Genomic DNA, 10,054 nt, shown 5'->3' on the forward strand with positions numbered 1-10,054 from the left:
CAGTTAACTATGGTGCTCTACTGTCAACCCCTTTAGCCAGTTAACTATGGTGCTTTACTGTCAACCCCTTTAGCCAGTTAACTATGGTGCTCTACTGTCAACCCCTTTAGCCAGTTAGCGATGGTGCTCTACTGTCAACCCCTTTAGCCAGTTAGCTATGGTGCTTTACTGTCAACCCCTTTAGCCAGTTAACTATGGTGCTCTACTGTCAACCCCTTTAGCCAGTTAACTATGGTGCTCTACTGTCAACCCCTTTAGCCAGTTAACTATGGTGCTCTACTGTCAACCCCTTTAGCCAGTTAACTATGGTGCTTTACTGTCAACCCCTTTAGCCAGTTAACTATGGTGCTTTACTGTCAACCCCTTTAGCCAGTTAGCTATGGTGCTCTACTGTCAACCCCTTTAGCCAGTTAGCTATGGTGCTCTACTGTCAACCCCTTTAGCCAGTTAACTATGGTGCTCTACTGTCAACCCCTTTAGCCAGTTAGCTATGGTGCTCTACTGTCAACCCCTTTAGCCAGTTAGCTATGGTGCTCTACTGTCAACCCCTTTAGCCAGTTAACTATGGTGCTCTACTGTCAACCCCTTTAGCCAGTTAACTATGGTGCTTTACTGTCAACCCCTTTAGCCAGTTAACTATGGTGCTCTACTGTCAACCCCTTTAGCCAGTTAACTATGGAGCTTTACTGTCAACCCCTTTAGCCAGTTAACTATGGTGCTCTACTGTCAACCCCTTTAGCCAGTTAACTATGGTGCTCTACTGTCAACCCCTTTAGCCAGTTAACTATGGTGCTCTACTGTCAACCCCTTTAGCCAGTTAGCTATGGTGCTCTACTGTCAACCCCTTTAGCCAGTTAACTATGGTGCTCTACTGTCAACCCCTTTAGCCAGTTAACTATGGTGCTCTACTGTCAACCCCTTTAGCCAGTTAACTATGGTGCTTTACTGTCAACCCCTTTAGCCAGTTAACTATGGTGCTTTACTGTCAACCCCTTTAGCCAGTTAACTATGGTGCTTTACTGTCAACCCCTTTAGCCAGTTAACTATGGTGCTTTACTGTCAACCCCTTTAGCCAGTTAACTATGGTGCTTTACTGTCAACCCCTTTAGCCAGTTAACTATGGTGCTCTACTGTCAACCCCTTTAGCCAGTTAACTATGGTGCTCTACTGTCAACCCCTTTAGCCAGTTAACTATGGTGCTCTACTGTCAACCCCTTTAGCCAGTTAACTATGGTGCTTTACTGTCAACCCCTTTAGCCAGTTAGCTATGGTGCTTTACTGTCAACCCCTTTAGCCAGTTAACTATGGTGCTTTACTGTCAACCCCTTTAGCCAGTTAACTATGGTGCTTTACTGTCAACCCCTTTAGCCAGTTAGCTATGGTGCTCTACTGTCAACCCCTTTAGCCAGTTAACTGTGGTGCTCTACTGTCAACCCCTTTAGCCAGTTAACTATGGTGCTTTACTGTCAACCCCTTTAGCCAGTTAACTATGGTGCTTTACTGTCAACCCCTTTAGCCAGTTAGCTATGGTGCTCTACTGTCAACCCCTTTAGCCAGTTAACTATGGTGCTCTACTGTCAACCCCTTTAGCCAGTTAACTATGGTGCTTTACTGTCAACCCCTTTAGCCAGTTAGCTATGGTGCTCTACTGTCAACCCCTTTAGCCAGTTAACTATGGTGCTCTACTGTCAACCCCTTTAGCCAGTTAACTATGGTGCTCTACTGTCAACCCCTTTAGCCAGTTAACTATGGTGCTTTACTGTCAACCCCTTTAGCCAGTTAGCTATGGTGCTCTACTGTCAACCCTAGTCTTTAAGCGGAGGGGCCCAGAGCACACTAGAGGCAATTTACCAATGCACTGTGTGTGTGTGTGTGTGTGTGTGTGTGTGTGTGTGTGTGTGTGTGTGTGTGTGTGTGTGTGTGTGTTTTGGAGGGGTGACAGCAGAGAGAACTGCTATCAACTAAATGATCCTGTGTTTGTGTGTTTCCTGTGTAGGGAGCGATGGCAGCTACCTACTCTGCTCTGGGTCATAAGACGTGTCAGCCAGTTCTGGAGCCAGTAGCTGCTTCTAGCCTGGCACAGAGACGCAACATGAAGAAACTCACCTCTATTGACATGTAACACACCACTGTCCCAGCCTCCCACTGCCCCAGCCTCCCACTGCCCCAGCCTCCCACTGCCCCAGCCTCCCACTGCCCCAGCCTCCCACTGCCCCAGCCTCCCACTGCCCCAGCCTCCCACTGCCCCAGCCCGTCTCCCTCGGCCCCAGCCTGCCCCAGCCCGTCTCCCTCGGCCCCAGCCTGCCCCAGCCCATCTCCCCCTAGCCCAAGCTCAGACAACCTCCATCCCTGAGAGACACCAACACATGTGTTCCAGCTGAGAGACCCACTCTGATGGTTTCATTTCTCCCCTCTGTCACATGCTCTCTCTCTTTCTCTCTTTGTCTCAGAGGAAGACAAGCACCAGCTGATACTGTAGTTCACTGTGATAGGTCGATCCTAATCTGCTTAACTAAACTGTGCACCCCCACTCTTCTCTCATCTCTTTTCTTCACTTCATTATTTTCTTCCCTTCATTATGTTCTCCACTGCTCTCCCTCTCTCTCTCTCCATCTCTCTTTCCTCTCTCCCTCCCGTATTCTCTCTCTCCTCTCTGTCTCTCCCTCCATCTCTCTCCTCTATCTCTGTCTCTCTCTCTGTCTCTCTGTCTGTCTCTCTGTCTCTCTGTCTCTCTGTCTCTCTCTCCTCTGTCTCTCTGTCTCTCTGTCTCTCTCTCCTCTATCTCTGTCTCTCTGTCTCTCTCTCTGTCTCTCTCTCTGTCTCTCTCTCTGTCTCTCTCTCTGTCTCTCTCTCTGTCTCTCTGTCTCTCTCTCTGTCTCTGTCTCTCTGTCTCTCTCTCTGTCTCTCTCTGTCCCTCCCGTATTCTCTCTCTCCTTTCTCTTTCTTCCTCTCTCCTCTCTCTCCGTCTCCCTCTCTCCGTCTCCCTCTCTCCGTCTCCCTCTCTCCGTCTCTCTCTCTCTCCTCTGTAGGCTGACTACATACAGTATTCCAGCACCAGAAAAGCCTGCCAACTCTCTGTTCTGACACACACACTTCCTCTTTGTCTGTCTGATCCCTACTTGTGACTGTGATCATGAAGATAGACTGTCTCCACCTGATCCCTGACTGTGACTGTGATCATGAAGATATACTCTGTCTGATCCCTGACTGTGATCATGAAGATAGACTCTGTCTGATCCCTGACTGTGACTGTGATCATGAAGGTAGACTCTGTCTGATCCCTGACTGTGATCATGAAGATAGACTCTGTCTGATCCCTGACTGTGATCATGAAGATAGACTCTGTCTGATCCCTGACTGTGATCATGAAGATATACTCTGTCTGATCCCTGACTGTGATCATGAAGATATACTCTGTCTGATCCCTGACTGTGATCATGAAGATAGACTCTGTCTCATCCCTGACTGTGATCATGAAGATAGACTCTGTCTGATCCCTGACTGTGATCATGAAGATAGACTCTGTCTGATCCCTGACTGTGATCATGAAGGTAGACTGTCTGATCCCTGACTGTGATCATGAAGATAGACTCTGTCTGATCCCTGACTGTGATCATGAAGATAGACTCTGTCTGATCCCTGACTGTGATCATGAAGATATACTCTGTCTGATCCCTGACTGTGATCATGAAGATAGACTCTGTCTGATCCCTGACTGTGATCATGAAGATAGACTGTCTCCACCTGATCCCTGACTGTGACTGTGATCGTGAAGGTAGACTCTGTCTGATCCCTGACTGTGATCATGAAGATAGACTCTGTCTGATCCCTGACTGTGACTGTGATCATGAAGATAGACTCTGTCTCATCCCTGACTGTGATCATGAAGATATACTCTGTCTGATCCCTGACTGTGATCATGAAGATAGACTCTGTCTGATCCCTGACTGTGACTGTGATCATGAAGATAGACTCTGTCTCATCCCTGACTGTGATCATGAAGATAGACTCTGTCTGATCCCTGACTGTGATCATGAAGATAGACTCTGTCTGATCCCTGACTGTGATCATGAAGATAGACTCTGTCTGATCCCTGACTGTGATCATGAAGATAGACTCTGTCTGATCCCTGACTGTGATCATGAAGATAGACTCTGTCTGATCCCTGACTGTGATCATGAAGATAGACTCTGTCTGATCCCTGACTGTGATCATGAAGATAGACTCTGTCTGATCCCTGACTGTGACTGTGATCATGAAGGTAGACTCTGTCTGATCCCTGACTGTGATCATGAAGATAGACTCTGTCTGATCCCTGACTGTGATCATGAAGATATACTCTGTCTGATCCCTGACTGTGATCGTGAAGGTAGACTCTGTCTGATCCCTGACTGTGATCATGAAGATAGACTCTGTCTGATCCCTGACTGTGATCATGAAGATATACTCTGTCTGATCCCTGACTGTGATCATGAAGGTAGACTCTGTCTGATCCCTGACTGTGATCATGAAGATAGACTCTGTCTGATCCCTGACTGTGATCATGAAGATAGACTCTGTCTGATCCCTGACTGTGATCATGAAGATAGACTCTGTCTGATCCCTGACTGTGATCATGAAGATAGACTCTGTCTGATCCCTGACTGTGATCATGAAGATAGACTCTGTCTGATCCCTGACTGTGATCATGAAGATATACTCTGTCTGATCCCTGACTGTGATCATGAAGATAGACTCTGTCTGATCCCTGACTGTGATCATGAAGATAGACTCTGTCTGATCCCTGACTGTGATCATGAAGATAGACTCTGTCTGATCCCTGACTGTGATCATGAAGATAGACTCTGTCTGATCCCTGACTGTGATCATGAAGGTAGACTCTGTCTGATCCCTGACTGTGATCATGAAGGTAGACTCTGTCTGATCCCTGACTGTGATCATGAAGATAGACTCTGTCTGATCCCTGACTGTGATCATGAAGATAGACTCTGTCTGATCCCTGACTGTGATCATGAAGATAGACTCTGTCTGATCCCTGACTGTGATCATGAAGATAGACTCTGTCTGATCCCTGACTGTGATCATGAAGATAGAAAAGCAAACAAACATCCTGTGCATAAAAACAACAACTGGTCAATGAGGAGGAGATGATGGTGATGTTGGTGCTGTTGGGTTATTTCTGTGAGGGGGGGTGAGACATGGGTACGTGGGAAGGAGAGTGTCTGTCTGTGGGAAGAGACTTACAGAGAAGCTGAATTACAAAACAGATAATTTCCATGACTCTTTAAGACATTGTGGACATCATTTCCATGACTCTTTAAGACATTGTGGAAATTGTACCATATTGTATTTATTTCATTTATAAAATTATATTTTTCTTTCAAGTTGTGTATATATTGCCATTAAAGATCATTATTGCCATGTTGCTGTGTTTAACCTGACTGTGTGTGTTAAAGGAACTACAGTTCCTTCACAAAGTATTCGTAGTCTTGACCTAATCCACATTTTGTTGTTACAGCCTGAATTATAAATTGATTAAATATATTTTTCTCACCCATCTACACAAAATCCACCATAATGACAGTCAAAACATGTTTGTGAATTGTTTGCGTATTTATTGTAAATGAAATACATAAATATCTATTTTACATAAGTATTCACACCCCTGAGTCAATGCATATTAGAATCACCTTTGGTAATGACAGTGAGTCTTTCTGATATTCGCACATGGATTCTATTTAAAATTCTTAAAGCTCTGTCAAGTTGGTTGTTGATCATTACTAGACAGTCATTTTCAAGTCAATTTGTCCAAACTGTAACTAGGCCACTCAGGAACATTCAATGTCGTTTTGTTAAGCAACTCCTTGTGTTTTAGGTTATTGTCGTGCTGAAATCTAAATTCATCTCCCAGTGTTTGTTGGAAAGCAGACTGAACCATGTATTCCTAAACTATTTTACCTGTGCCCTATTCCATTTCTTTTTACAAAGAATACTCCCTGCCTAAGACAAGCATACCCATAACATGATGCAGCCACCACCATGCTTGAGAATATAAGTGTCGTACTCGGTGTTGTTGCCAGTAACAACGCTTTGTATTCAGGAAGTTTTCTTAGACACATTTTTTGCAGTTTTACTTTAGTGCCTTATTGCAAACAGGATGCATGTTTTTGGAATATTTGTATTCTGTACAGGCTTCCTTTTCAATTTGTCGTTTAGGTTAGTACTGGGGAGTAACTATAATATACATACTCAGCAAAATATGAAATGCCCTCTCACTGTCAACTGTGTTTATTTTTCAGCAAACTTAACATGTAAATATTTGTATGAACATAACAAGATTCAACAACTGAGACATAAACTGAACAAGTTCCAGAGACATGTGACTAACAGAAATGTAATAATGTGTCCCTGAACAAAGGGGGGGTCAAAATTAATAGTAACAGTCAGTATCTGGTGTGGCCACCAGCTGCATTAAGTACTGCAGTGTATCTCCTCCTCATGGACTGCACCAAATTTGCCGGTTCTTGCTGTGAGATGTTACCCCACACTTCCACCAAGGCACCTACAAGTTCCCAGACATTTCTGGGGGGAGTGGCCCTAGCCCTCACCCTCCGATCCAACAGGTCCCAGACGTGCTCAATGGCATTGAGATCCGGGCTCTTCACTGGCTATGGCAGAACATTGATATTCCTGTCTTGCAGGAAATCACGCACAGAACGAGCAGTATGGCTGGTGGCATTGTCATGCTGGAGGGTCATGTCAGGATGAGCCTGCAGGAAGGGTACCACATGAGGGAGGAGGATGTCTTCCCTGTAACGCATAGCGTTGAGATTGCCTGTAATGACAACAAGCTCAGTCCAATGATGCTGTGACACACCGCCCCAGACCATGACGGACCCTCCACCTCCAAATCGATCCCGCTCCAGAGTACAGGCCACGGTGTAACGCTCATTCCTTCGACGATAAACGTGAATCCGACCATCAACACTGGTGAGACAAAACCGCGACTCGTCAGTGAAGAGCACTTTTTGTCAGTCCTGTCTGGTCCAGAGACGGTGGGTTTGTGCCCATAGGTGACGTTGTTGCCGGTGATGTCTGGTGAGGACCTGCCTTACAACAGGCCTACAAGCCTTCAGGCCAGCCTCTCAGCCTATTGCGGACAGTCTGAGCACTGATGGAGGGATTGTGCATTCCTGGTGTAACTCGGGCAGTTGTTGTTGCCATCCTGTACCTGTCCCGCAGGTGTGATGTTCGGATGTACCGATCCTGTGCAGGTGTTGTTACACGTGGTCTGCCATTGCGAGGACGATCAGCTGTCTGTCCTGTCTCCCTGTAGCGCTGTCTTAGGCGTCTCACAGTACGGACATTGCAGTTTTTTGCCCTGGCCACATCTGCAGTCCTCATGCCTCCTTGCAGCATGCCTAAGGCACATTCACGCAGATGAGCAGGGACCCTGGGCATCTTTCTTTTTGTGTTTTTCAGAGTCAGTGGAAAGGCCTCTTTAGTGTCCTAAGTTTTCATAACTGTGACCTTAATTGCCTACCGTCTGTAAGCTGTTAGTATCTTAACGACCGTTCCACAGGTGCATGTTCATTAATTGTTTATGGTTAATTGAACAAGCATGGGAAACAGTGTTTAAACCCTTTACAATGAAGATCTGTGAAGTTATTTGGATTTTTACGAATTATCTTTGAAAGACAGGGTCCTGAAAAAGTTTAGTTGATCCATCCTCAGTGTTCTCCTATCACAGCCATTAAACTCTGCAAATCTGCCCAGGGCACCTTGTGTGTGTGCTGACTGTTGTTCCCAGGGCACCTTGTGTGTGTGTGTGTGTGTTGACTGTTGTTCCCAGGGCACCTTGTGTGTGTGTGTGTGTGTGTGTGTGTGTGTGTGTGTGTGTGTGCTGACTGTTGTTCCCAGGGCACCTTGTGTGTGTGTGTGTGTGCTGTTGTTCCCAAGGCACCTTGTGAATGAGACCTAGTTCTCAATGTGTCTCCCTGGTTAAATGAAAAATAAGAGACGCCATCAGCCAACATTTGAAGCTGCGGGTGTTGTCCAGTACGATCGGTTCCACTTGCACACCTTATTCAACCACCAAGCCCTTGACTAGTTGGATCAGCTGGTATTTTACTAGAATAGAGATGTGCAGCTCTGCCATGTGTGGTGACAGACGTGAAGCTACGTCACAGAAGACAGGTCTCCAAGTTCATCTAAGACAAATCAGCAAAAAGACTTACCTGAGCTCAGGGTGGGTGAAACGGTGCGAATGAAGCCACTACCAGGGGACCGGACGGGATCCTGTGTACAGAAAGTGGCACCACGCTCCTACTTGGTCGACGTGAATGGATCACTGTACCGTCGCAACAGGGTTGACCTTCGGATTGCTGAGCCAGCACCTACTCAGAACCCTGATGGTCAAAGGGGTCGCATGACAAAAGACGGAACCCTAGCAAGTCACATGGGGCCTGAGGCACTGGGCGAAGAGCCAGGGGATCACAGGTCAAGTCACATGGGGCCTGAGGCACTGGGCGAAGAGCCAGGGGATCACAGGTCAAGTCACATGGGGCCTGAGGCACTGGGCGAAGAGCCAGGGGATCACAGGTCAAGTCACATGGGGCCTGAGGCACTGGGCGAAGAGCCAGGGGATCACAGGTCAAGTCACATGGGGCCTGAGGCACTGGGCGAAGAGCCAGGGGATCACAGGTCAAGTCACATGGGGCCTGAGGCACTGCGCGAAGAGCCAGGGGATCACAGGTCAAGTCACATGGGGCCTGAGGCACTGGGCGAAGAGCCAGGTGATCACAGGTCAAGTCACATGGGGCCTGAGGCACTGGGCGAAGAGCCAGGGGATCACAGGTCGGCTGCTCCCTCGCCCATCAATACTCCCCTTAGACAGTCAGGTGACACGCCTGTGCGGGAACCCGCAGTCCTCGCAGACAAGCCCCCTGTCTTTTCACGCTGCGGGCGTCTGTCCCAGCCACCAAAAATACTTAATCTGTACGTTTCCCATCAGGGATTGTTGACCGACAGAGATAAAAGTGAAGAGAATATCAAAATGTGTTGTTACCTGAAGAAAAAAATACTAAACTGTTCATTGTGGAAATTATTACTAGGTTTGTTTTGTTAGTGAATTGACACCTCCTGTCCTATTTTATTAAAGGGAAGATGTTATGTGTGTAAGATGGCACAGTGATGCCATCTGGTGGTAAATGTTAATTACTGCAACTCCAGTGTTTTACCGGTGTGCTAGAGATACCCGGATGTATTGTAATGTACTGAACAGAGTTGGTTACTCGCATCAATGCCTCTGTCTCGTCATTTAACATTCAAACAACTTCTCCACCACTACCACATATATACAGTACTAAATACATGTGTACCAGGATGACCAGGATGTCTTGCTCCCAGACAGACTAAATAACTTTTTTGCTCGCTTTGAGGACAATACAGTGCCATTGACACGACCCGCTACCAAAACCTGCGGGCTCTCCTTCACTGCGGCCGAGGTGAGTAAAACATTTAAACGTGTTAACCCTCGCAAGGCTGCAGGCCCAGACGGCATTCCCAGCCGCGTCCTCAGAGCATGCGCAGACCAGCTGGCTGGTGTGTTTACGGACATATTCAATCAATCCTTATCCCAGTCTGCTGTTCCCACATGCTTCAAGAGGGCCACCATTGTTCCTGTTCCCAAGAAAGCTAAGGTAACTGAGCTAAACGACTATCGCCCCGTAGCACTCACTTCCGTCATCATGAAGTGCTTTGAGAGACTAATCAAGGACCATATCACCTCCACCCTACCTGACACCCTAGACCCACTCCAATTTGCTTACCGACCCAATAGGTCCACAGACGACGCAATCGCAACCACACTGCACACTGCCCTAACCCATCTGGACAAGAGGAATACCTATGTGAGAATGCTGTTCATCGATTACAGCTCAGCATTTAACACCATAGTACCCTCCAAACTCGTCATCAAGCTCGAGACCCTGGGTCTCGACCCCGCCCTGTGCAACTGGGTCCTGGACTTCCTGACGGGCCGCCCCCAGGTGGT

General features: G+C 47.1%; 1 protein-coding gene across 7 annotated transcripts; it reads left to right on the forward strand.

The window, feature by feature from the left end:
• Positions 1-2,930: 2,930 nt before the first annotated feature.
• Positions 2,931-5,425, forward strand: LOC120040817 (cysteine-rich, acidic integral membrane protein-like). Of its 7 annotated transcripts, XM_038985833.1 has the most exons (4): positions 2,931-3,551; positions 3,586-3,729; positions 3,812-4,261; positions 4,370-5,425. In XM_038985833.1, exons 1-4 carry the CDS (start codon positions 3,134-3,136, stop codon positions 5,149-5,151), a joined length of 1,794 nt encoding a protein of 597 aa, XP_038841761.1. In that variant the 5' UTR covers positions 2,931-3,133; the 3' UTR covers positions 5,152-5,425. The 7 variants fall into 7 exon arrangements, with proteins under 7 accessions (XP_038841761.1, XP_038841760.1, XP_038841762.1 ...); XM_038985832.1 differs by having other exon boundaries at positions 3,812-5,425; XM_038985834.1 differs by having other exon boundaries at positions 2,931-3,407; positions 3,812-5,425.
• The last annotated feature ends 4,629 nt before the right edge of the window (positions 5,426-10,054 follow it).

This window comes from Salvelinus namaycush, unplaced genomic scaffold, assembly GCF_016432855.1.
Source record: "Salvelinus namaycush isolate Seneca unplaced genomic scaffold, SaNama_1.0 Scaffold3828, whole genome shotgun sequence".
Lineage (NCBI taxonomy): Eukaryota > Metazoa > Chordata > Actinopteri > Salmoniformes > Salmonidae > Salvelinus > Salvelinus namaycush.

Excerpts from the sequence above, each read along its gene's own strand:
- LOC120040817 (XM_038985832.1), top strand. The coding sequence starts at position 3,134 with ATGAAGATAGACTGTCTCCACCTGATCCCTGACTGTGACTGTGATCAT. Across the intron at positions 3,552-3,585 it reads CCCTGACTGTGATCATGAAG|ATAGACTCTGTCTGATCCCT; the intron begins GTAGACTGTCTG and ends GTGATCATGAAG. Across the intron at positions 3,730-3,811 it reads CCCTGACTGTGATCATGAAG|ATAGACTCTGTCTGATCCCT; the intron begins ATAGACTGTCTC and ends GTGATCATGAAG.